Raw genomic sequence first — 27,635 nt, forward strand, 5'->3', positions numbered from 1 at the left:
AACTCATATTACTGGACTGGCATCCCAACTGGACCATCTCTTCACTCCTTGTGTTTGCTTCATTTGGATCAATTGTATGTATGTGTGTGTATATATATATATATATAGATATAGATATAGATATATATATATATTATCAGCCATTAGACTTGAGCCCAAGAAAATCATCTCTGGAGCAATGCTGAAAAGTACTAGCTAGAGCTCTTGAAACTGGTGCTCTATGTCTTAAACAGATCCCTGCATTACCTACAAAGGAATTACTTGTTCTTTAAAAGGCTGGTAGGACTTCACAACTGTGAATAGGGAGAGATTTATTGACCAAATAATAGATAGAAATGATCATGAAATGTGCCAAAATGTTTGTGGCACCCTTTTTGTAGTGGCAAGAAACTGGAAACTGAAGGATTGCCCATAAATTGGAGAATGGCTGAATAACTTGTGGTATATGAATGTTATGGAATATCATTGTTCTGTAAGAAATGACCAGCAGGATGATTTCAAAAAGGCCTGGAGAGGCTTACATGAACTAATGTTAAGTGAAATGAGTAGAATCAGGAGATCGTTGTACATGGCAACAACAAAATTATACAATGATCAATTCTGATGGACGTGGCTCTCTTCAACAATGAGATGATGCAAACCAGTTCCAATTGTTCAGTGATAAAGAGAGCCATCTACACTCAGAGAGAGGACTGTGGGAACTGAGGTGTGGACCACAACATAACATTTTCACTCTTTCTGTTGTTATTTGCTTGCATTTTGTTTTCTTTTCAGGTTTTTTTCCCCTTCTTGATCCGATTTTTCTTATGCAGCAAGATAACTGTACAAATATGTATACATATGTTGGATTTGACATATATTTTAACATATTTAACATGCAGTGGACTACCTGCCATCTAGGGAGGGGTGGAGGGAAGGAGGGTAAAATTTGGAACAGAAAATTTTTCAAGGGTCAATATTGAAAAATTACTCATGCATATGTTTTGTAAATAAAAAAAACTTTAATAAAAAAAGAAATTATTATGAAAGATAAAATGGGTAATTTTGGCATGCAAAAATCTTTCCCTTTCTTTCCCCCCTTTCCCTTCTACTTCCCTATAAGGTGAGACAAGTTTCTTTATGATACCAAATATGTCTGATATTCTCTCTTACAGCCAAATCTGATGACAGTAAGATTCACACAATGCTCACCCACCTTCCTTCTTTCTTTCAATTATAATAGGCTTTCTTTGCCTCTTTGTGAGATGTAATTTCCCCTTGTTTTACCTCCTTTTCCCTCTTCTTCCAGTATAATCCCCTTTCTACCTCTAGTTTCTTTTTCATATTATCATAACAAAATCAAAGTATACCCACATTCTCTAAGTATACCCATAACAGAAATATATTTCTCAAGAGTTCTTTCCTTTTTACCTTTTTATTGTGTCCTATCAGGAGCCCCCAAGTTGAGGTGACAAAACATACTGTGCTTTCTACAGCCCCCACACCAGGGTGATTAAAATATTGTGTCTTGCTTTCTAGAGCCCTCATGCCAGGGTGATTAAAACATACCACTTTAGTGGAGAAGTGATGAGGCAAGACTCCTGAGATGGTGGAAATATGGAGTCCATTTATTCCCAGTTCTTTCATTCTTATATATCTTAGTATCCTTATGTAACTAAAACAATACTAGGTATGTGCTAAGTATATGCTGAACACGTGGGACTACATGAACAACTTGCTACTGAATATAGATTGCCACCTGGTATCACTCTTTGCCACCCGGTATCACGCTGCTTCAATCACAATACAAGTTGTCACTGCCTCCTGACTTCTCAGGAAGGTGGAGAGCCCTTAGGCGAGATAGGGAGCCAAACCAGACATTGTCAGCAGGTTCCCTCTGGGCTGAAAGATCTTATACCTTACCCAGAGTTTCCCTATTGTCTGTGACCCTCTGACAGGGTCACAGACCTTTTTAATTCTTCTCTTGAATTCTGTGTTTGGAGCTCAAATTTTCAATTGAAATAGGTGAAATTCACCTATATCATTGGATATCTATCTTCTTGCCTGAAAGATAATGCTCATTTTAGCTGGATAGCTTATTCTTGGCTGCAATTCCAGTTCCTTTGCTTTTTGGAATATCAGATTCCAGGCCCTTCGATCCTTTAAGGTGGAAGCTGCTAGGTCCTGGGTAATCCTAATTGTAACTTTTCAGTATTTAAATTGTGTCTTTCTGGCTGCTTGCATTATCTTTTTCTTGGTATGATAATTCTGAAATTTAGCCACAATATTACTTGGGGATTTAATTTTGGGGTCTCTTTCAGGAGGTGATTGGTGGATTCTTTCCATGGCTATTTTATCTTCTGATTCTAAAATATCAGGGCAATTTTTTTTTATGATTTCTTGTAAAATAATGTCTAGGTTCTTTTTTTCATCATGGCTTTCAGGAAGCCCAATAATCCTTAGATTGTCTCTCCTAGATCTACTTTCCAGGTCAGTTGTTTTTCCTAGGAGATATTTCATTTTTTATTCTATTTTTTTTTTATTTTTTTAGTTTTTGTTTGACTGATTCTTGAAGTCTTATTGAGTCATTCAATTCCATTTGTTTAATTCTAATTTTTAGTGTATTATTTTCTTCAGTTACCTTTTATAGCTCCTTTTGCAATTGGCCAATTGAATTTTTTTCTTCATTGCATTCTTTTTTCATTTTTTCCCATTCCTTCTTTCAATGATTTCATTTCATTTTCCCATTTTTCTCCTAATTTTTCTTCTAACTCTATTTTAAGATCTGTTATGCAATCTTCAAAGAAAGCCTTGTGAAATGGGGACCAATTCATGTCTCTCTTTGAGATTTCTTCTGGAGTTTCTTTGCCTTTAGGAACCTCAGGATTTGAGGTCTGTTCTTCTCTTTCTCCATGAAAGCTGTCTATGATAAGAGTTCTTTTTGGTTTTTTATCCATTTTTTTTTAGGCTTGAGGTCTGTTCAATGCAAAGGAGTGACAGCTGCTTTAATTTTCCCTGGGACAGTTCTGCTGATTGATTTCCAGTGCTAGGTAATGGCAGCTAGGTTCAGCGGTTTTCTGGGGCTCAGTGGTTTACCATTTGCCATTAGTAGCAAATCTATCAAACCACCTGCTTGCAACCAGGATAGATAGACTAAGAGGCTCACAGAAGATTTCCAAGTGTGTGGAACTGCAAAGCTCTGACTTGCTGCCCCAGTTCCTTGCCTCGTCTCCCTGTGCTGTGGTCTGGGCTCCATGTATTGCCCCCCTGCCAGATTGAAACAGACTTGTTCTGAAGTTCTTCCAAGGTATCTTTTTCTAGAAATGTGTAGTATTTCAAATATTTGTGGATTCTTTGACTTCAAAACCAATTTAGAGGCTTAATCTGCTGTTAGTTTAAGAGAAGATTAGAGGAGGTTACAGAGAGTCTTGTTTGTGCTCCATCATCTTGGCTCTACCCCTGGAAGATCTTTAAGACTTCAACTATTTTTGTAAGATTTTGAGTTCTAAATTTTCTTTTTCCCTCCCTTACTTCTGCCTTCCTAAGACAGTCAGTAATCTAATATAGATTATACATTACATGCAAATGTAACTTATATGGGACACTTTTTAAATGTGATTGCTATGAAAAGTTTTTAATCAGAAATATAGTTACCAGATGTCTTTTGCATTTTCCAGTAGGAGATTTCCTAGGGATGACTTTTATGCCATATTCAGATGGAAGATCTTGACTTTGAAATGAATTGTGACTAAGACGATAAGAGATGATTTGGATGGCTTTCAATTTCTCAAACATAAATAAAAAATCTGAAAACATATGCAAAGCATATGTGTCCCTCCTTTGCTTTTCTCTTTCTCCCATTGTTTGATTGTTCACGGGGGCATAGATAAGAAGGGAGACTCCATTAGAAACAGGCTATTATTTCTGATGTCTTTACCATCTGCCTTTGTCTTGCAGTACCTGTCATCTTAGCTATGTCTTTCCATCTGCTCTAACAATGAACCTGTAGGATTTTAAGGTCTGTCCTTGTGCTTTTCAGCTGAACCTTCTTACACATGCTTTCTTCTTCAATTACAGTATTAGATCTTTAAGAGTAGGGACTATCTCATTTTTCTATTTGCAGTTTCACTAATTAGCACAATGTCAGACATATACAAAACACTTAAAAGATGATTTTTTCATTCATTCATTCCCAGACTAAGTTAGTACTGCCTATCAGAGAAGGATAATGACATCAGTTATCAATGAGTTCAGTGTCTCCCATTGGATCAGGGAGGGTTAGAGAGAATATTCTAAAAGCCCAAGGTGTCAAAACATGTGGCTGACAGACTTTATGTGTCCCACAACAATTTGGATGGAGCACATTATTATATTTAAAAACTATGTCTCCATACAGTCCCAAAGGATTCTAATATATGGTTTAGCAGCTCTTTTTTCTTTTTGAATTTGACACCACTGTTATAGGTCATGTGAGTTCAAAGCTATAATGATTCCAATGGGATATTTGAAGGCAATCTGTGATAATCAGGGAGCCAGACTTTTGTCATATGAAAGTGCATCTGAGAGTTTAGGACTTAACAATAGAGAATATGCTTACGGTAAAGATGAACATTGTTGCTTTAAAACCTGTTGTTACTGAAATCTATGAATGAGAGAAACAGAAGCAAGTGTGGCCAATTTATTAGCAAAACTAGCAATTTCCAATAAATGAGATCCAGGGATGCCCACCCCATTGTCAAGGCAGTTAGTTCTTTTGTAGTAAAGAAACACAATCTGTCATTAGCAATGTAGGCCTTGTCAAATTACCATTGGTTGGATTTAGAGAATGAGGATTTTTCAGTCTAAGTCTTGGGGATTTTTCACAGCAACAATTTATATTTTCTAGAATATCTGACATCAGTGCTTCCTGGAATACATTTGACTTTTACTTAAGTAAGTCTCTCCTACAGTGGATGGTGGGTGACTTATAAGGGTGAAATAGGTTGTAGGCCTAATGAGAGAGAAAGAGCCTTAATTAAATCTTAATGAAATAAAGTAGAATATCACATTTTAATACCACAATTTCCCACTTGAAGCCTTTGAAGAGGTTCTATTTAACCATCCAAAATAAATGAAAGGACAGTAATGATCAATCATTGCACAGGTCCATAAAACAGTAAAATAATTGAGGGAGTAGCTCTTGGCTTGGGCCAACTTCTCAATCTCAAGGAATAGATTTCTGTCTCCTTCACTTCAAAATCATAATATATGAAAATATAGATCAGTGGGTCTTTATTCTCTTTCCATGCTCTTTTTTTTTTCTTTTTCTTTTTTTAATTGCTGAGGCAATTGGGGTTAAGTGACCTGCCCAGGGTCACACAGCCAGGAAGTGTTAAGTGTCTGAGACTAGATTTGAACTCAGGTCCTCCTGACTTCAAGGCTAGTGCTCTATCCACTGTACTATCTAGCTGCCCCTTTTCCATGCTCTTTTATAGGATTACTGATGTGCATCCCTTTTTACCTTTGTCATTTGTGCCACGATGTACTAGTTTTAGAAGGGAGATTAACCTACCACCAAGAAAATTCAGCAAACATAAACACCCTGAACTAAAAGGTCAAAACAATGCAATACAAAACAAAACATTACAAAACAAATCTCTGTGCTAAGTGCTGAGAATACAAACAATCCCTGCTCTCTGTGAGCAGGGACTCCTCTAAAGGGGAGACATCACATATGGAAAATTCAATAACATCAATTCCTCCTGCATCCTGACAGCTCACTCCCAATGTTCATTTAATCTGTTCATTTTCATTTTGTGTCCCAGATGTTCCACAATACTAGAATACATAACACTTGAACAGGCCTTCACAGGCAGCTTGAGTTTTGCTGGCCCATTGGAAAATCTTGTCCAAAAATTTTGATACTGGAATGGAAGTAATGTAGCAAAAAGTCCAAAGGCCCAGTTTATACTGCAGTTCCTTCTTCATAAAGTTCGTTCAGTGTATTTTGCTTAAATCTGCTGGTAAAAAAGACTCAATACATTTTAGACTCAACATAAATTTCCTATGAAAGAAAAAGAAGAGACATTGCTTGTGATAATATCAAGATATAGTTCCTGGAAGGGCACACTTATCTGATGTTATAACAAGGGAAAACTTTATTTGCATAATGATATGCATGCATTGCCAAAACTAGCTTAGTATCTGGGAGGCTCCAAAGTGTGAGAAAGAAGAAGTATTAGACTGTCTATTAAACTGAAGATCTATAGAGCTGTTGTACTGATTTCATTGTATTTCTGTGAAACCTGAATGAGATATAAGTGCCAATGCAGAAAACTGAATGGTTTTCATTTGAATTGCCTTAGGAAGATTCTAAAATCACCTGACAGGATGAGATACTGGACATTCAGGTCTTTTCTTGAGCTGAACTGCCAAGTCTTCAAACTGTACTGGAAAGGACACAACTCTCATGGGATGGCTTCATTGTTCAAATGCCAACTATTAGATCGCCTAAAAGACTGTTTTTCAGAAAACTTGCATAAGGGAGGTGTTCACATGCTGGTCAGAAGAAGTGATACACAATTCTGATGGATGTGGCTCTTTTCAGCAATGAAGTGATTCAGGCCAGTTCCAATAAACTTGTGATGGAGAGAGACATCTGCACCCAGAGAAAGGATTGTGGGGACTGAATGTGGGTTATAACATAGTATTTTCACCTTTTTGTTGTCATTCGCTTGCTTTTTGTTTTTGTTTTTTTTCTCATTTTTTTTCTTTTTCATCTGATTTTTCTTGTCATTATGACAAATGTGGAACTATGTTAGAAGAAATGCATGTTTAACTTATATTGGAGTACTTGCTGTCTAGAGGAGGGGTGGGAGTAAGGGAGGGAGAAAAATATGGATACAAGGTTTTGCAAGAGTGAATGTTGAAACTAGTTTTGTATATATTTTGAAAATTAAAAAAAAACTTATTTAAAAAGAAGTGATATAACTATACTCTAAAAGTTTCTATGAAAAACTTTGGAAACGATTACATAACTTGGGAGAAGCCAAGAAAGGACCACCCAAAAGGCATGCCTGCTTTAAAAGGTGCTCTGCTAGGTGGCAATTAGATGGCATAGTGAATGGAATGCTGGTCCTGAAGTCAGGAAGACCTGAGTTCAAATCTGACCTGAGACACTTAATACTTCCTAGCTGTGACTCTGGGCAAGTCACTTAACCCCAATTACCTCAGTAAAAAAAAAAAAAATGCTCTGCTTTATAAGCAAAGAAGAATTTCAGTAGCTCAAAAAAAAATGTGAGATATGCAAAATTAGAGAATCCACTACAAATGTTCATATGGACCATTTGTGTCTGACCTGTGGTAGAGCCTTCCAAGCTCTTATTGGTCTGATCAACTATAATCAGACAGACTGTAATTTGATTCTAACACAGTGATGTCATTTTGATCCACTTAGAGAATGAAGAAAAACAACCAGCCGTTTTTTACTTATATGTATATATGTTTCCCCTGTTAAAACATTTATTTGAGGGCAGAATTGGTTCTATTTTATCCTTATACCACTTCCCCACATGCACAATACAGTATCTGGTACATAGTAGGTACTTGATAAATGCTTGTTGATTGGCTGATTCAATTAGTGATTCATTTAAATGATTTTAAATTGTTTTTTAAATCATATCAGTAGCTATATATATATATGTATATTTGAAAAAAATAAGTGTAAATATATGTAAGAAATATCATTTATTCATTCCTGGAAAATATGTTTGCTGATTTATTTTAACATGTCATTTAATGAGATAGTGGACTTTTTTTTTCTCCTAGAGAGATGAATTGAGTAGTCAGATAAATTTAGATCCCATGCCTGTCACTGTTCCCCATGGCAAAGAAATGATACTCTTACCCTTGACTCTCTGCCTTAAGGTTACTCAAAGGACCTGGAGGCTATTTTTGGGGCTTGGCCAGGTAGCTTTCAGTCCACATCTGTTAGCCAGAACAGGTTTTAGAAAAGATGTTTGCCCCTAAGAAGTTTTGCCTCTAGGCCTGCTGGAACATCTAAATTTTAAACAATTGCTTTCAGAACTACTGGGAGCCGTCTCACTGATCTACCACTCCTCTCACTTAACTCCTTTATCTCTGAATTATGTCAAAAAGTCAAACTTTGCTCTATTATGTCCTCAAATCCATTGCATAGAGAACAGCAACAAGAGGTCAAGCCCCTGATTCCCTTGGAAGAAAAAAAGGATTATTTTTTTAGGGGGGAGTGAAGTATGGGTCAGATTAGATGACCTTTAACATCCTTTTTGGTTATTTTGATTTTGTGATTAGGTTCTAATGCTTAATTTTTTAATATCCAGAAATGTCTCTCATAATGATCAATTGCTTATAAACTTATGGGCAAATTGCCTTAGGTTATGCTATATCACATATTTCCTACTTCTCATTTCTACCTCCTTTTATCCACTGACCTCTCAAAGGCCACTTTGTGATGAGTAGACCTTTTGGAATTTTCCTTTAATCCCCAAAGAAAGTTAATCCCTTATTCAAAATTACATCAACATCATAGTCCTCATCACAGTCAGCCACATCATAGTCAGTAGCAGCATCAATGGCTGCCTGTATGTTCTGGGCTGCCTTGATCCCAGATTTGATTGCTGTGTCTATCCAGTTATTGGGCTGGCATGTGTGCTCACCAGCAAAGTGAATGTTACCTTCAGGTTGGAAGAGTGTTTCTGAATAGTCAACAAATTGGTAAGGGTTGAACTGTGAGAATGCACCCAAGGTGAATGGGTCTAGGGACCAGCGTTTCACAACAGATGTCTCACACAAATCCTGGAGCTCCTTTTTAGACCTCTGATGGATAGTTGCCAAGTCACCCAGCACCAGGTCCACCAACTTCTTATGTTTCATGCCCAGAAAAAAGGTAGAGTCATCACCCACAGTATAGGAGGCTAAAAGGACACCTATATTGCCAGAGAAATTATGGCTGGGATAGTAGATGAATCTAGTGGGCAGGTCTGTGATAGTTGCCCCAGCTTTGATGCCATCTCGTTCCCAGAAGCGCTCTTTGCAGGCCAGGACCACCTTGGTGGCACTGGTGTAATGAATGGAGCGGAGGGCATCTTGCTTGGCCAAGGAGAGTGGTGGCTCAAATTGGATGAGGCGTGTGGCCTTGGCTGATGAAGAGATGATGGCAAAGTCACCTGTGATGGTGGACAGGTCTGAAGAAGGTCTTCCTCTCTGGTAGGTAATCTTGACCTGAGGCCCAACCATTTCTACCTTCTCCACTGTTGTCCTCAGTGAGACAGTGCCAGGTTGCAATGTATGGTAGAGGGCATTGGGGAGCTGATCAAAGCCACCAGTGATTTCATCAAAGCTGTCCCCAAAGAAGAAAAGAAGAAAGTAAGAGGATACTCTAGCCCTCTAAAGAGACAACGTATGTGGCCATCTATGGGGTGGTCTTAAAGGGCCTTTGATGCTCCCAAATATCACCCAATTTGCCTGTCATAGAGACTGAAATCCTATCATCATCAGTAAGATTCTTGGTGTGAAAAATTTCCCCAATCAGGCTTGAATTTTAAAAAACAAATACCTCCAGAGAAAGGAAAATCTGTTTAACTAGTTAAAGTAGGTGTTCTTAACATAAGGTACATGCTGCAAACATATATTGTATCTAGGATATACTGCAACATATCTAACATATATAGGACTGCTTGCCATCTAGGGGAGGGGGTGGAGGGAGGGAGGGGAAAAATCGGAACAGAAACGAGTACAAGGGATAATGTAAAAAAAATTACTCTGGCATGGATTCTGTCAATATAAAGTTATTATTAAATAAAAAAAACAAAAAAAATAAGGTACATGCACCTCATATAAAAATATTTTGATAGCTGTATTTCAGTATAATTGATTTCTTTTGCTTTTGTGCATTTAAAACTAAAGGGGTCCATAGGACTCACTCGATTGTATGACTAGTAGAAAAGGTTATAGATCCTTGGATCAGCGATTTATCTCTGACAAGAGAGGAGATAGTTAGCTTGGGACATTGGCAAGAGAAGCAGGTGTGGGGGACCTGAATGGATAATTCTGTCCATTTCCTAGCCCTATTTCTGGGATATTGAAGTTAAAGACTTGTGTTCAAATTCCAACTCTGCTGACTGCTATTAATGTGACCTTGGGAAGATTACTTAACCTCTGGACCCAATTTCTTCATGTATAAGAATAGGAGATTTGATTCTTGGCCTTTGAAGTCTCTTCAAGCTCTAAATCTTATGAACTTTTTAATTCTGATCTCAGAAGTCCCAAGGGAAAGCCAGTTTGGAAAAGCTCTATGACAATTCTCACATATATATTCCTCCTTTTTTCTTTTCCCATATTTAAAATGGGCCCTTGTCACCATTGGCCCAACCTACTTCAAGAGCTTCTTAAATTTGTTCCATCCTCTAGCTAAATGTCTTTCTAGCTAAATGTCACAGTGGAGAGGGTGCTGAACCTAGAATCAGGGAGACTTGTCTTCATGAGTTCAAATTAGGCCTCAGACACTTTTAGGTTGTGTGACCCCAGGCAAGTCACTTAACCTTGTTTCCTCAGTTTCCTCATCTATAAAATAAGCTGAAGAAGGAAACAAGAAACCACTCCAGAATCTTTGTCAAGAAGATGGAGCTCTGAAGAGTTAGACACAATTGAACAACAACAACTACTACTATTTCTCTTTTCTTTCCTAGCCACTGTATCACTGACAAAAGTTTTGTGGGTTTTTTGGTGACTGCACCTAGACACGTCATACTTCAGGCTTCTAGCTGTTAGTCTTTATCCTGATATTCAAGGCTGGCCACAACCTGGCATCATTTTAATTGTCATGTCCCCTAACAACATGCCCATCATCTTTTCATGCTTATTGCTTATGAAGAAGGGAGAGTGATTGTCCATCATGCATGAGGCCATCAGGACACCTTTGTGGCTAAAGATGTTCCTGGTATTTCCCAGACTTATCCAGATTAAATTTGCTTTACAGATTATCTTTTCCCACTCCTCCTTTGCATACATACTTCCTGCTCTAAACTTCCTGCTTCTAAATATACCCTCTGCTTTTCTATTACTTCATTCTTATTCCTACTGTCTCCATTCCTGGAATATCCTCCCTCCCTTTCCTTTTCATAGCTATCCTTTGAATTAAAATAACATTCCCTCCATGAAGCTTTCCCCATATTCTCTCTTCTATAATGATTTCCCCCCCCTGGACCTCCTATTATGCTTTGCTTAAAATTCTCTGATGCCCCTATGCACAATTTTCTTTCTTTTTTTTTTTTTAATAACTTTTTATTGGTAGACAATTTTCTATCATTATTATTGCTCCCTCAAGATCCCTTGGCTACTTGGAAAGAACTATACTGAATATGTTGAGAGAGAACACACCTCTTTTTCTACCTCCTCCCCAAGATTGTTGTGAGAACCAAATGCAATAATATTTTCTAAGCACTTAGCACAGTAACTGGCACACAGTAGGCATTTCAAGACTGGGGAGTGCCTGACATAGTAGCAATAGGGATCTACCCCTCACCTCCCAACATGAACTTCATGTTCATGTTCTACTTACCTATCTGAATGAGAGAAAATAATCTCACTCCTCAGGGATTGCAAGAAAGATTTGTAGTAGCCTGCATCTTCATTCATGATATCCCCAATCATCTGGACAGCTCCCTTGCTCAGCTTCCCCTCCTTTAGCAGGTAGACCTGGGTGAAGAGCAGAGGGGGTAAAGGAGATGCAGGGGATGGGAGAAAGGAGGAACAAGGGAAGGGATGTAGATATGGGGTTGAACCAGGTGGAGAATTCCCTATCCCCTCCCCCATTTCCCACAATTCATACCTTGGTGGAGAAGGAGTCATACGTAGACAACAGATGACTACAGTTGGTAAGCCTCAGTTTTTCCACCACCTAGAGGGAAGGGGTGACATGAGTCGTAAAGGAGCAGCCAAGACACCTGGGGTTTATTGCTGCCATTAGCCCAAACTCCTTCCCTCTGTACTCTTCTTCCCAAAACAGAAAGGACATGGCAGAGTTGTATCAGAAAGAAGAGGTACAATTTGGAGAAATTGTTTGAGGGCCTGAATTAAGAGTTGGAACTTAGGGAAAGTAGAAGAGATGGAACAGGATTGGCCCAGTTTTTAACTATACACCAGGACAGAAATTCAGGGCATCATAATTCCAGGGCATATCTATTTGCCATATAACCTGAAATTTTAGCAAGGATCTGTTTCCTCAAGGGCCTTCTGGAAACACATGTCTCTTGAGTCACTTATTTTCTGAGAGTGGATGATCACAGAAAAAGTCCAGGAGGTCTGGAGTGGGGATACTGATGAGACAAAGGACATAAAAGCCTTCAAGAGCCCAGTTGTCCCTCTACCCTATCCTGGAATAAAGCCTTATAGGAAAACAAGAATGAGCAGAGGCTTCAAAGACACAAGTTAGGTGTGATTGGTTAGACTGGCTGCTTCCCCAGAGAACTAGCATCTGATTGACAAGATGTAGGGGTTAGGAGGTGACTGAATGAGTAGTCTGTTGATCACCTTAGCTATTGCTTCTTTGTAGAGTGTAATGGGCATCTTGCCTGACTCCTCAGGTTTCACAGAGTAGCCCAGGATGTTGGGGTTGGCCAACACATCTGAAGTCCTATGCCGGCGGCCATTGACATAATACCAGGTATTATTACTGGACTGGATAAAGGTGTTCATTTTCAGACCAAGCTTCTCCACATAGAATCGGACCAGCCTGGGATACAGAAAGAAGAGAACCCCAACAAGAATGTTGTCACCTCATGGCTCAACCATGGTAGTGATTTCCCCAGAAAGGAATTCCAAAATTACCACTCCTTCCCCTCTCCAAAGAGCTCTGATCAATATGTTTTTCTTGAAGTCTAGCTTCTGCTTTCTCCTATTTTTTTTTTGGTCAATTTCACTTTGTTTTGGGCCCCAGGAAAAGGTATAGTTGCTCACCTTTCTTGAATAGCTGTAGCGCCTGGTGGTGACATAGTTCTGGGCTTGGCCTTGGGGAGACCTGGGTTCAAATCATCTCCTCAGATATTTACTAGTGTGATTTTGGGCAGATCACTTCCTCTGACTATTAAAGATTTTTCATTTATATGAAATGGAGAGAATAACAGCATTCTCCCAAGGTTGTTTGAGGGTCAAATGAGATAACACTGATAAAATGCTTAACAAAAAGGCCTGGAACAAAATCAACTGCTATAGAAACATATATTTTCTCCTTTAATTGATTGTTGGAAATTCTGAGACCATTTAGAATTTAGAGAGGTATCTTGGCTGGAGAGAAAATTCATTGTGGTTCAGAATAGTTCCTTTTTTCTTCTACATATCTACTTTAAGGAATTACACTATACACCCATAGCTTTTTCGAGGCAGAAAGGACTTTAGATATTACTTAATCCACCTCTTCATTTATAGAGTGGGAAACTGAGGGCCCAGCAAAGGGAAAAGGGTGGCTCAAGGTCACACAACAAGTGGCAGAATTGGAAATTTGAATCCATGTCCCTTGACTGTCCAGAACTCTTTTCCTCTTTCTGGGCTACATCATTAATTGGAATGGATTCATGGGAGGATGGAAGAGGGAAGACGAGAGGAGATGAAGGGAAGTAGAACAGGAAGCTATGATTTCTGTTGAATAATAGTTTAAGCAAAAACAGAAAATAGAATACATGAGTAAGTTATATTAGAGAATGGGGTCAGAAACCACAAGACAATAACAACTAGCTATATGGTGCTTTAAGGGTTGCATAGCATTGCAAATATTTCTTTGGATCATAATTGAGAACTGAAAGGAATAGAAATTAGAGAGAATTAAGTGCAACCCCTTCATGTTACAGATGAAGACAATTAAGAAGAACCAGATTTCCAACTCAGCTCATCTAATTATAAACAAAACAGCCCTCTCCATTATACTCTGCAGTTCAGAACTCTCCTTGGTCCTGAAAACTTGTAGATTGGATTTGTGCCCAGTATTTTAAACTAATTAATTCCTCCAGTAAATGTTAGCAAGTCACTTACCTTCTTGGTATTTCAGTATTCTCACCCATAAAATGAGGGAAAAGAAAGTTGTGCTGCATTATCTCTAAGGTCCTCCCTTCCATCTTTGATGTCCAAGAATTTCAAGCATAATTCATATCTATATCTCATTTGATTGTTAACCAAGAATTTTTCTCACAACACTCCTATGAGATAGGTGGAATATTTAAATAATTGAAAGAAAGAAGGAAACAAACCTTTACTAAGTACCTACTATGTGCCACACATTGTACTAAATGTTTTATAAATGTTATCTCATTTGATCCTTGTAACTACCTTGGGAGTTAGCTACTGTTATTATTCCCATTTTATAGTTTAGTAACCTGAGACAGAATGACTTGTCAAGGGTGACACAAATAGTAAGTGTCTGAGGCAGAGTTGAATGAACTCTGTCTCTAGGTTCAAGATTGTGCTACTAATGTGACACCTAGAAGCCTAATGATCAGAATACCATAGCTCAGGGAGGCCAAGTAACTAGTTCAAAGTCACACAGTTAGTAAAGTGGCAAAATTGGGACTAGCACCCAAATCTTCTGATTTTTTTCCAAATTATACCAAGCTACTGGAGAGGGTAAAATTTCCCTCCCTATTCTGGGATTACAATCCCAAGTATCTCTCTGCTGGTTTCTTCTCCAGCTTTCTATATCACCACCATCCCTATGGCTATACTCTCTTCCTTTGTCTCTGATGCTTCTTCTTATCCCTACTTCTTGTCTCTTCTTTTTATTTTATTCATCCTCCTTCCTCTAGCACTTTCAGATTTTTCTCGGTCATTTACATGCCTTGCTCTGCTAAACTTACTTTCAAAACCAAATTTGGACTGCCTGGTATAGTTTGCTTTCTGAGCAGACCCTGATGGCAACCCTATATAAGCAGGGAGAGCTTTCATCTGGGATAAAGAACACCACAGTATTTTGTGATGTCTCTGCTGTTATATTAGCTTTGGAATGTTGTATCTTGAGATCTCTGAATTCCATCAAATATAGATCATAATCTCTGTTTTACCCACTTCCCAAGGGCTATTTAATAGGACTTTGGAAAGTTCATTACTGGGGATAACTGCCCAAGTTATCTTCGTTATATCCAATCCCTGCCTGAATTCTTTATCCCAGGTCTTACCTCTGATTGGCTGGTAACCTCATAGGACCCAGTTCAATGTACCAGTCATTCTCTGGGCTTCGGAATGTTGCAACTCTTCCCCCAATTTTGTGCTTGGCTTCCAAGACTGTCACCTAGATTTAGGAAGGGCACCTCATTAAGACAAGACTTTACCCACAGCATATCTTCTCATCCTTCCATTCTCCCTAATTTGAGATGAAAGTATGTCATTCATGAATGAACAAGAATAGTATGGAGGGAGGACCTACTCTGTGTCCTATATATAGTCCCATTTGAAAGTACTTAAGAGTGGAGAGAGAAAGCCCAGAGAAGTCCTCATTCCCTTTATGTCAGCATGCATTAAACTAATGAATTACTTATTAAGTACCTACTATATTTGCTAGTCATTGGGGAAATAAATACAAAAAAAGTGTGATGTTCTCTGCCTCTAAGAAAGATACATTTTATTTTATTTTTTCTTAGTTTGGATAATTTAAAGTTTAATGTATTAGCATTGTTCCCTTACCCTAGAAGTTACTTTTTATATATTTTGTCTTAATTTTCCTTTTTTTAAAAAAAGTAATTATTTATTTTAAAGTAAATACAAAATGAGAAAAAAACCAAGTAGAAGAAAAAAGACAGAAAAAGGAAAAATAAAATAGATATTATCATGTGCCCTATACAACATCAGGGAGGATTCAATATATATGTAACAATAAATTTCCATTTTAAGAAGGTATATATAATAATAGAAGACATTATATTCATATCCCTCTTTGCTTCCTTGTAAGTAATTCTTTTGTTCTTTGCTGTGCACTTTTTTACTTTAATCTTTTTTCTCCCCCACCCCCCCCTTTCCCCAAGCAGGCCATATTTAAGTACAGATTATATATACATATAATATGTATATGTGTGTATACGTATATACTTTATATGTGTGTATACATATATACTTCTTAACTAGACTTGCTATTACTTAACTTTCCCCCACTCATGGGTCCCTCCCTTATCTTCTCCTTCCCCATTTCACTCTCCCTTTATCACATTCCCATTATTCTACACATTTTATCCCACTTCTATTTATCTAAACACCCTTTTATATCCCATCTTATCCTATGCAACCCTTTCCTTTCCTTTTTATCCCTTTTCCATTAATTTATAACTTTGTCTCACTGCAATAAATCTAAACACCCTTCTGTACCCCACCTTATTCTATTCCCTCTCTATTTCCTTATAGATTTTGGAAAGTGCTATACTCTTCTTGTTATATATTGTATTGTTCCCTATCTAACTCAACTTCAATGTGAGTAGGTTTTCAGAACCTCCAGCTTTCTTTCCCCCCTTTAATGCCTCTGTATCAGTTTTTCCTCTGCACATCATTCACTTGGCATAATTATTATTTTTATCTTTTTCTGGACAATTTTACTTTTTAGAGTCAGATCATATTCACCTCTGCTCCAATATTTCTTTTGAACTACCTAGTTATTGATTATCTTACATGTACAGTTTACAGTTCCACATATAAAACATACACGGTTTATTCTTGTTGAATGGCTTGAAATTAGCCTTTGATGTTAGCTGTTATATATTAAATTTTCTGTTGAATTCAGTTTTGGTTGAAACCAAATTTTGAAAATCTGTACATTTGTTGGATGTACATTTTTTTTTCATTTAATATTATGCTTAGTTTTGTGGGAGATGATAGTTTTGGACACAGGTTTAGTTATTTTGATTGTTAATTTGTAGTATTCCAGGACCTGTGGTCTTTTATGGTAGCTGTATATACATTCTGAACAATTCTAATTGTAGCTGCAGCAGAGTGTACATTTTATTAGAAAAATAGAGCATAAGATATGATGCAGGAGAAAGCATTGTCCTGGCAATCAAGGGCATTGAGTTCAAGCCCTACTTCTGCACTGATTGAGGCAAACTATTTTCCCTTTGGGGAACTCTGTTCCTCATCTTGGAAGGCAGAAAGATCCTTGTCTTGAAAGATGAGATTTGAAAATAAGTAACTTGACTAAAGAAAGACCTTAGCCTACTATGGTTGGCTAGCAGTAGAGTAGAGACCTCAAAGTAGTGGTGGGTTGGTTTGGGGCAAGCATTGTGAATGGGGATTACCTGTGTTGGAAATTAGGGGAGAAATTATATTTAAAGCTCTTACTTATTCATGTCTTTTTACTTACATTTTGCTCCCCTCTCCCTGGACAAGTCTTAATTAAGGACTACCGTTTCCAGGAAATCTTCCTTAATCACTAGAATCAATGCTCCTATAAACAGAAACTCAGAGTTCAAAGATCATCCATTCTAAGCACTGACTAGGCCCTTATAGTCTGATACTTATTCATATGTGCTCAAAAATTTATTGTTTGCCAAGCATTTGCAGAATCTGAGAATATTTGAAGGAAGCAGGATAGAAAATTTACAAAAAAAAAAAAAAAAAAAAGGAAGCAGGAGTTTTATCTGTCTTCTGAGACCATGAATTCTCTGAAAATAGTAGAAAAATTTGTTCCTTTGCTTTCTTCCTCAAATCACTTGTTCCATGAAGAGGTTCTGAGTTTGTTTCTTGTTCTGTTTTCCTCAGACTGTTTTCTGTGAGAGCAGAGCTTAGGTCTCTATGATTTTGTCTCCTCTCAAATAGGTGAGATCGTTGAGTCTCAGAAGAGTTAAATATTTTCCCTAAATTCACACAGTTTTTTTAAACACCTGAAAACTATAAGCCTGTATTATTAGTATTTTTTCTCTTATGGATCTTACCTCCAACCTACACTGTGTGGGGGGGGGAGTGGGGTGGGGAGGGGCAGAGAGTTAGATGTAGAGACCGAGAAACAGAAAGAAAAAGGAAATCACTCGAAGGCAAAAAAGAAACAGAGCAAATCCAGACCCTGGTTTGGAGAGAAAATGGAAGAATATATCTAGGGCATGCCTTTACAGAGGGCTATCCTCACAGAGCTTACAGTTTGGATGGGGGAACAAGAGAAGGAAAAGTTTTTGTTCCAGCTCCACAGTTAGGATTCAGTTCTTTCTTTGGCTTCCATGTTACATTGTTAGAGCTCACCTTTTGAAGAAGCCAGGGACCTGTCCTGGGGAAACTTCAAGTCTGGCTGAGAATAGGTGATTGATTAATGTTTGTGGATGGATTGATTGCTGCCTCACCTTGTGTCCAGCATCCTGAAGGATTTTGGCTGCTATCAATCCGGACATTCCAGCTCCCACCACCAGGATATGCTTCTTAAAGGCAGAGGTTCCAAGTCCCTCCTGGGCAGTTTTCAGAATAGCTTCATATTCAGGGTCATGAAAGCACTTGGCAAGAAGGTCAGAATATCCATGGCAATTAGAAATGGCTAGGATGAAGGCCAACTTCAGGACACCTGTGGACAAAATATTCATTTCCTGAAGATGGGAAGATGCAGAAAGGTCAGGGCCAGGACATTCCCTTCCTCCAACTTAGCTTACCCTGGGCTTGGCTTCTCATTCTTTTCATTGACGTCAAACTGAACTGGAAATATTTTTTGACTCTAAGCCAAGATTGAATTTGAATACTGTCTCTAAACCTCAATTTCCCCATCTAGAGATATGGATGATCCCATCAACTCTCACCTGTGGCTCCAGAAAGCTGTAATATTCACAGTGACCACACCCAGGTAAACCATTTCAGCACTTGGGCTAAGCCTAGTTGAGGGTAATTGAAGGGTTTGAAACCCATCAGTAAGTTAGGGAGATGTCTACCCCAAGAATGTAAAAAATTTCCCTAGTGAAATGGGCACGTGAGAACAACTTGTTTCCATGACTAGGAAGACAGCTGAAGCAGGTACTGTGGAGTGTTTAGAACTTGGTTAGACATCAAAGTTGCAATGGTAAATGACTGCTTCTTGAGTCATCATCAGTCATCTTGACTCTGTCCCGTCATTGGACTGTGATAACTCTGGAAGAGAGAGTAAGGGCAATGACTTCATGCAGTTCTGCTTCATTTAAATGCAATTTATGTACAAATCAAAAGTCATCACTGATTCTATTTTATTATTTTTACCTATCTCAAAGTCCTTTGGAGAGAAACAGTGACAAAGGAGCAGGTATGGATATACTTGGAGTTGTAGTCACAACCTGTACACAGGTTGCCCTGGACATAGGATCATATTCTCACTAGAAGCAGCAGTGAGATTTGGCAATCCCCTTGGTGTCTGAGCAGCTTTTTAAGAACTACACTGATTACCTCATCATGTAAGGAAAGGGCTTAGAAAAAGTGCCCTAAAATTGTCTGTTTACCCAACCCTGGCCTGATGGGGTTCATCTTGCAGTCAAAACACACATAAAAATGTACAGACCTCTTTCAAAGATGATTCTGCTTATTATTGGCATATTAGATGTGCACATATTTATAGAGAAAACAAAATCCCATAGATCTGAAAAGAACCAGGTCTTGTTGCAAGAAAACTCAGAAGATATCACATCCAAATAGCAGCCCTAAGTGTAAAATGGCTTTTTTTTTTTTTAAGTTGAAGCTGGATATCTCTTTTCCTGGAGTGGCCACAGTGAAGGGGAGTGCCATCAAAATGGGGTGAGTTTTGCAATCAAAACTAATCTCGTTGCATACAATGGTTAGTATTTATTATACAGGCTTTTTACATGGAAATATATTGCTTTATATTTTGAATCCTCTCATGTTCTACTGTGCACATGGCAATACTTTTCTTTTTCTATTTTGTATTTAAGTTTCAAATAAATTAATTAATTTAAAAAACCAATCTGGGCAACAAGTTTGTATGCATACCAAAAGAAATGAACAACAGGCTCATGATAGTATCTCATGTCATCATCATAAATGTATGTTCCCAACATGATGAACTTTGATGAGATCAAAGAACAATTTTATGAAGATCTGGAAACCCTCATCATTGATGTGCCAAATGAAGGCTTATAATTCCGGCTGACTTTAATGCTAAAGAAACCTGAGACTACCAGACATGGTAAGGAATACTTGGGATCAATGGAATCCAAATAGAAATAATAATAGTCACTTACTATTGAAGTCTTGTGCATCTCAAGACCTTTTCATCACCAATACATTTACCTATTTGCAATAAAACTTGTTGGATGTATCCTTACAACAAACATTGGCATTTAAAAGATTATGTCCTTGTAAGGAGACAGACAGGATGTGAGAATGATGATGACAATGTGTGGCCCAAAGTGTTATACTGATCATAGACTTATCCTCACCAAGATAAATCTTTTCATTCAACAAAAGCAAAGATCCTGAGCAAAATGACTACTAGAAGACTTAAGGTGAACAGAGCAGAGATTTTTTATGAATGGGAATAGTTTGTTACCAACTTAACAAGAAAGTTGAGCCAATACAGTTGGCAAATGGAACAGAAAAGAAATGGACATTTGCTCATCTGGATCACAATACTCACAAATATCAAGATCGGTATGATGAAAACAAGAATTCCACAGAATTTACCAGCAGGATAGTCCATCTACATCTAAGAAGGTAGCATTTAATTCCATCAAAAGTAAAGTACAAGCAAAGCTTAGAGAGATGCAGGGTTCTTGGCTTAGTAAAGAGGCAGATGAAATTAAATTTCATACTGATAGGAATAATTCAAAATTTTCTATGATGCCCTGAAGTCTATTTATGGGCCAAGGACCTATGGTGAATCTCAACTACACAGTGCTAATAGAGCTGCATTGATTACTTATTATAGAGGGTCACAGAGAGTGGGGGAACTCTGGATGAAGTGTAAGGCCCTTCAGCCCAGAGGGAACCTGCTGACAATGTCTGGTTCCACTCCCCATCTCCCCTAAGGGCTCTCAGATTTCCTGAGAAGTCAGGGGCAGTTGACAACCTGTATTGTGCTTGAAGCAGAGTAATACCAGGTGCCAAAGAGTGATACTAAGTGACAAACTACGTACAATAGCAAGTTGTTTATGTGGTCCCACATGTGCAGTATATACTTAGCACATGAGCAGTGTTGCTTTGGTTATATAAGGATATGAGGGTATATAAGGGTGAAGGAAATTGGAATAAATGGATTCCATATTTCCACCATCCTCAGGAGTCTCACCTCATCACTTCTCCACTAAGATGGTATATTTTTTCACCCTGGTACTGGGGGATCTAGAAAGCATGGTACATTTTGTCACCCCAACTTGGGGGACCTAGAAAGCAGGACACAACAAATGATAAAAATAATCTAAGGGAGATAGGTGGAAACTTCCATAGTATTCTCAACAGACTCTCATCAATCAATGCTGAAGCAGTTGACTATTTACCTCAGGATAAAGTCAATCTCTCCAAATTGTTCCAAATGAAAAAGAGGTTTTGAATGCCATTAGTCTCTCCTCCATGTGGCAAAACACCTGTTGCATTCTATTCCAGCTGATATTTACAAGGTAGCGCATCTATTTCTCACACAAAAACTGACTGAAATTTTCTGGTTATATGACATATATATGTATGTATATAGAGGTATATAAATTCATGGATGCCTCCATTGTCCATCTCTATAAAGGTGAAGTAAATAGATTGTCTTGTAACAATCATAGTAAGGGTCTCTCTTTTAGCCCTTGATGGCTTGATTCTTGCCAGAGTCCTCTTTAATGACCTCCTCAATCACCTGAAAGACAATTATCTATCTGAGAGCCAGTGTGACTTCATAAATGGCTAATGAACAGTTGATATGGTTTGCCCCAAAATTCCAGGATCAGAATGGAGGTCTATATAAAATGTTTGTAGATCTGACCAAGCCCTTTGAGGCTGTCCATTATGAGGGCTTATGGGAAATCATGTCAAAATTTGATTGCTTAGAGAAGTTCATCAACAAAAGCAAAGATCCTGAGCATGCTGATATCATATATCAATTTCATGATGGCCCACTTGCCCAGGTTATAGATTACAGACAATGTTCTCACACTTTCCCAGTCATCAGTGAAGTGAAACAAGGCTGCGTGCTTGCTCCCATGATTTTTAGTATGATAATTTCAGCCATGTTAAATACCTTCAATGAGAACAAACATGGCATCAAGGTCATTTCCTGCCCTTAAGTCTATTTATGTAAATTCTCCAACTTGGAAAGGTGACAGACCAAGACTAAAGTGGAGGAAGTGTTGATGCATCATTTTTTGTTCGCAGATGATTGTGCAGTCAGTGCAGCTGAGATGCAACACAGTATGGATCAATTCTCTGCTGCTTGTACTAATTTTGCTCTAATAATTAATATAAGAAAATACAGGTAACTTTGATCAGCCAGCACCACAAAATCCATATGTATCATCTGTTATAACAAATGGAGAAATCTTGAATATTGGGAATAAGTCCACTTACATTGGCTGTATACTTTCTAAGGATGTACACATTGATAATGAGGTATATGCATGCATTGCCAGGGCAAGCTCAGTGTTGGGAAGGTTTTGAAGGAAAGTTGGATGAGAAGATTGTTGTTGCTATTGTTATTTGTCCTTTGTCTAAATGAAGATCATGACATCAGGGAGGTGATGCCTAACATGCAAGTGAATAGAAGTTAAGTGAAGGAGGTCTGTGCAAAGTCACCAAACTCACTTTCTCCTTTGGACCCATCTAGGTCCAGGGACAAGATGAAGATCAGGATAATTGGAGATGGTTCTGGATGTACTGGGAGACCTTGGCCTTTTTAAGTTGAGGTCTTTAAAAGGTCTTAGTCTGTCAGAAGAAATGGTTAATCAGTAATTAAGGCTAGGTGAGAAGGGCTATTTTTACCTAGTTAAAAAAATCGTTCTGGAGAGGGGAACACTCATTCTGGCCAAAAAAATAATAGTCATTTATATTCAATCTAAGCCAATCATGGCACAAACACCTAGTGGTGTTTGACTTGGGACCTACTATTGGTTAATGAAATTTGCCTTCGAGTGATTTGGATTTGAGGCATACTCTTAGCCCATAAACCCCCAGATATCTTGTGAGGTTTCAGGGATCAAAATGTGCATTTCTCTGAGCAGAGCACCCTCAGATAAGGGTATGATATCCTATAAAGACAGTGGGAAGGAAGGGGAAAAAAAAAGAAAAAAAGGAGCTCTATTGCCCAGCTGGCCAGTTTCAGCTGGGTCTCCAGTGGAGCAAGTCCCACTCCTACTCATAGAGGTTATTTCTTGTTCTTTATTCTCAAAGAGAGCCATGATGTCAGGGAAGTGGTGCCATGACAAGTAAGTGAATTGTATTTAAGTGAGGGAGGACTGTGCAAAGTCACTGTGCAAAGTCATCATTTTTTCCTCCAGCACTATCTGGATCCAGTAATAAGATAAAGGTTAGATAATATTGTATTTAATTTATACTTTAACATATTTAACATATATTGGTAAACCTACCATTTGGGGGAGGGGATGGGGGGGAAGAAGGGAAAAAATTGGAACAAAAGGCTTGGCAATTGTCAATGCTGTAAAATTACCCATGTACATAACTTGTAAATAAAAAGCTATAATTAAAAAAAAAAAGATAAAAGTTAGGAAGCCTAAAGATTTTAGCACTCTGGACAGGTTAGCTAGCCATTGCTAACATTGGCAAGGCCAAGCTAGAGAATATCATGTGGCTGTTGTAGGCTGCTTGGACACCCTTGTTGTCCCAGGCTTTAGCAAGTATCTCTCCTGCTCTAATCCCAGTCTTTTCCCAGAACTTTGACTCACGTGAATGTCCTACTTAGCCATGGCCGAAATGTAAGATGGACTATCAAACTGGTCTCATTGTTGTATGTCTATGAAACCGGAGAGTATACCAAGTGCCATTCCAGGAAATTGAATGATTTCCATTTGAGTTGTCTTAAGAGTTGAAAGATCACCTGGCAGAATAAGGGATTAGACACTGGGGTCCTTTCTTGAGCTAAAATGCCAAGCATTCAAAGTGTAGTGCAGAAGGTGCTGTTCACGTTTTTTGAATGCCAAACATATGCTTGCCAGAAAGACTTTGTTTATGGAGATTCACATAGGACAACCACTCACATTGTGGTCAAAAGAAGCAGGACAAGGACACCCTGAAGGTCTCTATTAAGAACTTTGGAATTGATTGTGTGACATGTGAAACGATGTCATAAGATGTGTCCTTCTCAGAGAAAGTGTTATGCTCTATGAACAAAACAGAATTGACATAGCTCAAAAGAAATATGAGATTTTAAGATTTTAAATTTAGAGAATTGACCCCAAATGTTCACATGGACTATTTGTGCCCAACCTACAGTAGAACATTCTGAGCTTGTATTGGCCGATTAGCCCCAGTTGGACATACTGTAACTTGACTATAACATAGTGATGTCTTTTGGATTCTCTTCCAGAATAACAACCAAGCCTCACAAGGCTTAATCCTTACTTCATAGGACTGTTATGAGGACTAGATCATTGACTATCAGTGTCAAACCAAGACAATGAATTCAAGTCAACAAAGCCCATAATAAGTCCAAGGCATCCTTCACCCACAGGCTCCCACCTCTGCCATGTCCCTTTGTCCCTTTTATGAGTCTATCTATGTATGACTGTAAGTATGCATCTCACAGAGACATACAACTGGTGAGACCAGTTTTTGCAGCCATCCACTCAGGCACACAAGGGAGCAGACATACAGAGATACAATTCTATTGGTACTTGTTCCTAACACCAACACTTCTTCCACTTTAGTCTTGGTATGTCACCTTTTCAAGTTGAAGAATTTACCAAAAATCGACTTAAGGGCAGGAAATGACCTTGATGCCATGTTTGTTCTCATTGAAGGTATTTAACATGGCTGAAATGATCATACTAAAAATACAATGCATTGATACAATACATGCTTATACATGGAATTCTCCCATAAAAACAGATACACAGACATACCTTCACACAGATACATTCAGATATACTCATAGACATATTTGCATAGCCCCATGTGCAGAAACAAACAAACAGCAGCCCAAATGGATGTATTTAGAAGTAGAAATAGGAAAAAAGTGAACAGACATTTACATGATGGCAAATATTTCGCTTTAGTCCCATGGGGTATCCTACCCTTATGCACAATCTGAGTTAGCTTAATTACACATACCACCTGGATGAGATGGAGTTCCTTCTGCTGAGATGGAGGAACACCACGTCCTACTCTCTGTCCTGTTTGTTTTTGTCTCCCAGACTCTGGCACTATCTCCTGATTAACTGATGCAATCTAAGGATACTAGGACCTTGCCAGCTACCCTGTTGCTAAACTTTAAGGATTCTGGGGCTTTTCTCTGAACCATACAGTTGAACTTGTCTTTTCTGTCTCAGACAGTGGGTGATCTCTATGAGAGCAAGTATTTTTTTTTCTATTCTTATCTAACATGGTTCTTGTGCATAATCAGTGCTTCCTAAATGGATATGAATAAATTATATTATATATATATAATATAAATGAATAAGTTGATTCATATGTTCATATGGAATATGCATGTATAGTGAATATATATTCATTTATTCATTGAAATACCCTCTAACACAGATATCTAGACAGTACAACAAACACATACAGACAAATAGATATAGGCACAGATACATTCACAAGACACTCACAAAACAGATTCCAGGAGCATAGGGGAGCCTAGCTTTCAACAATGAACACAGTCCTTGGGTCTACCTCCTATAAAGCTTGGGGTTGTGGAAGGGGCCATCTCTTGTTCCTAACAAATCTCTGATGAAATCAGGAAACTATTTTTGGTCAAGCTGGTAGATTACAGCCCAGGCAATATTGCTATTATTGCTTTTGCTACTCTCCATGCAAAACTGGATTTCAGTTCTGGCTCACACTTAGGCTCACAGCTCTATACTCTTTGCCTCAGTTTCCTCAATTTGAAATGGATAAAAGAATGCAGGTATCTATTACTACTCTCCTTTCTCTGTGCAATTAATAAATATCTAATAAGTCATGTGTGACTTTCACATGGTGACAATTAACTATGGATTTTTAAGTCTAATGCATAGGGAAACTAGAACATGGGGGCTATATAATTTTTCCAAAGTCATTTGGCTAACTAGGGAGAGAACAAGAAAGGAGATCTGACTTCCACCCCTGGACATTATTAGAAACATTTTCAATACTGCACCAATATTTCACTTGTTTTATAGTAGGTGAAGCTAAGATCTATAGCATTAAAGAAAATGAATTCTTCTATATTGCCAACTGAGGTAGGAGTAGGAAAATAAAGTGTCAGCCTGCCTGAACAGATAGAGATATTACAAAAGCAGGAAAATGAAAAAATGGAATCTTGCATCTTTGGATTTATCCAGCCCCAAATTCTCCATAAACAATCTCCTGAGGTCAGAATATCAGAGGTGGAAGAGATCTTTAGAGCTTATATTCTTCTCCTTTTATAGACAGGGAGACTGAGGCTCAGAGGGTGAAAGAGTCTTGTCCAATGCCAGAGTGGGCCAACAACAAATCCAGAATTAGAATCCAGCGCCTTGTCCAGGACTCACTCTACACTACCTTCTCTATCCTCTATAGTTCCTTCCTCATCACTCTGTCATTATCTCTAACTTCTATCTCCATGACCTCCATGTCCCATCCACAATTTCATCATTTCTTATGGCCTTGTCTATAGCTCCCCTTTTCTGGGACCCTAGTTTCCTTTCTCATATCATATGGCCTCTTTTCTTTGATTCCACTTCCTCCAGCTCTATCACCATCTTTTATGACTCTTAAACCTAAATCCATCCCTTCTCCCAAACTTCTGTGTCCTCTTGTATCCTTTCATTCCCTTGTCCCTCAGTGTCCTCATCCATCCCCTTCTCCCCCTTAGCTCTGTTCTCCTCAGCCTCTGGTAGTCCCATCTTTTGCCAACACTCATTCCCCAGTCACCCATTCTCTGCCATGCCATCTGAACCATCACTCACCCTGCAGCTCCATGACACCATCTGTATGCCAGGATGTAAGCTTTGCTGGTCTGTATTCTTATGAGGATTTAGTTCCACTTCAGCTCCCACCTCCTGCCTGCCCATTAGTGTCCTTGCCAACCAATCCCCAGGTTTTGCTTACCAAGGAACCCCACAGCTCCATTGATTCCAGGCAAGCAACTCTACCCTCTCTCTAATTCTTAAGGCTTTGATAATGGGTGTGATTGCTCCAGTTGATTTATTTGTATCTCAAGCTTCCTCTTCCTGACTCCCAATGGGAAGTATCTCACTGTCCCCTTCTTCTTTCTAAGCCCTGGACTAACTGTCCTGGCATCAGCTCCAAAGGCCCCTGGGACATGAAATAGGGTATCCCAGAGCCTACTCCAGAAGTGATCTTGAACAAAGTCAGGTAAAACTACCTCAGTCAAGGGCTCTCTCTCTTTTCAGGGATGTCACTGTTTCCTCTTATCTATATTACCTGCTTTACTTGTCATTTATAGCTCTGTGCAGGATGGTTATAATTTTTTTTTTTGGCCTGGAATTTTCCAGAGGGGAAAAGAGCTTTTCCCCTTTTCCTCTCAGGTGATTTTGGGATCCTTCTCCAAGAATTGACATAGCCACTACACTCTTTCTCCA

The 27,635-nt window shown here is 38.4% G+C and overlaps 1 protein-coding gene across 1 annotated transcript; it reads right to left on the reverse strand.

Moving 5' to 3' along the window:
* Nucleotides 1-4,643: 4,643 nt before the first annotated feature.
* LOC127555562 (L-amino-acid oxidase-like) lies at nt 4,644-27,162 on the reverse strand. Its single transcript, XM_051987953.1, has 7 exons — nt 27,150-27,162; nt 18,294-18,508; nt 15,159-15,271; nt 12,529-12,730; nt 11,828-11,896; nt 11,558-11,694; nt 4,644-9,337 (listed from the first exon to the last, which is right to left on the reverse strand). The coding sequence occupies exons 1-7, from the start codon at nt 27,160-27,162 to the stop codon at nt 8,476-8,478; spliced, it is 1,611 nt and encodes a 536-aa protein (XP_051843913.1). The 3' UTR covers nt 4,644-8,475.
* Between the last annotated feature and the right edge of the window lie 473 nt (nt 27,163-27,635).

The sequence above is a fragment of the Antechinus flavipes genome, chromosome 3 (assembly GCF_016432865.1).
Source record: "Antechinus flavipes isolate AdamAnt ecotype Samford, QLD, Australia chromosome 3, AdamAnt_v2, whole genome shotgun sequence".
Lineage (NCBI taxonomy): Eukaryota > Metazoa > Chordata > Mammalia > Dasyuromorphia > Dasyuridae > Antechinus > Antechinus flavipes.

Coding starts and splice junctions, on each gene's coding strand:
- LOC127555562 (XM_051987953.1), bottom strand. Junction 12,731..15,158: donor AGGTTACCAGCCAATCAGAG/GTAAGACCTGGG, acceptor TCTGTATCCCAG/GCTGGTCCGATTCTATGTGG. Junction 11,897..12,528: donor ACAAAGAAGCAATAGCTAAG/GTGATCAACAGA, acceptor CCTTCCCTCTAG/GTGGTGGAAAAACTGAGGCT.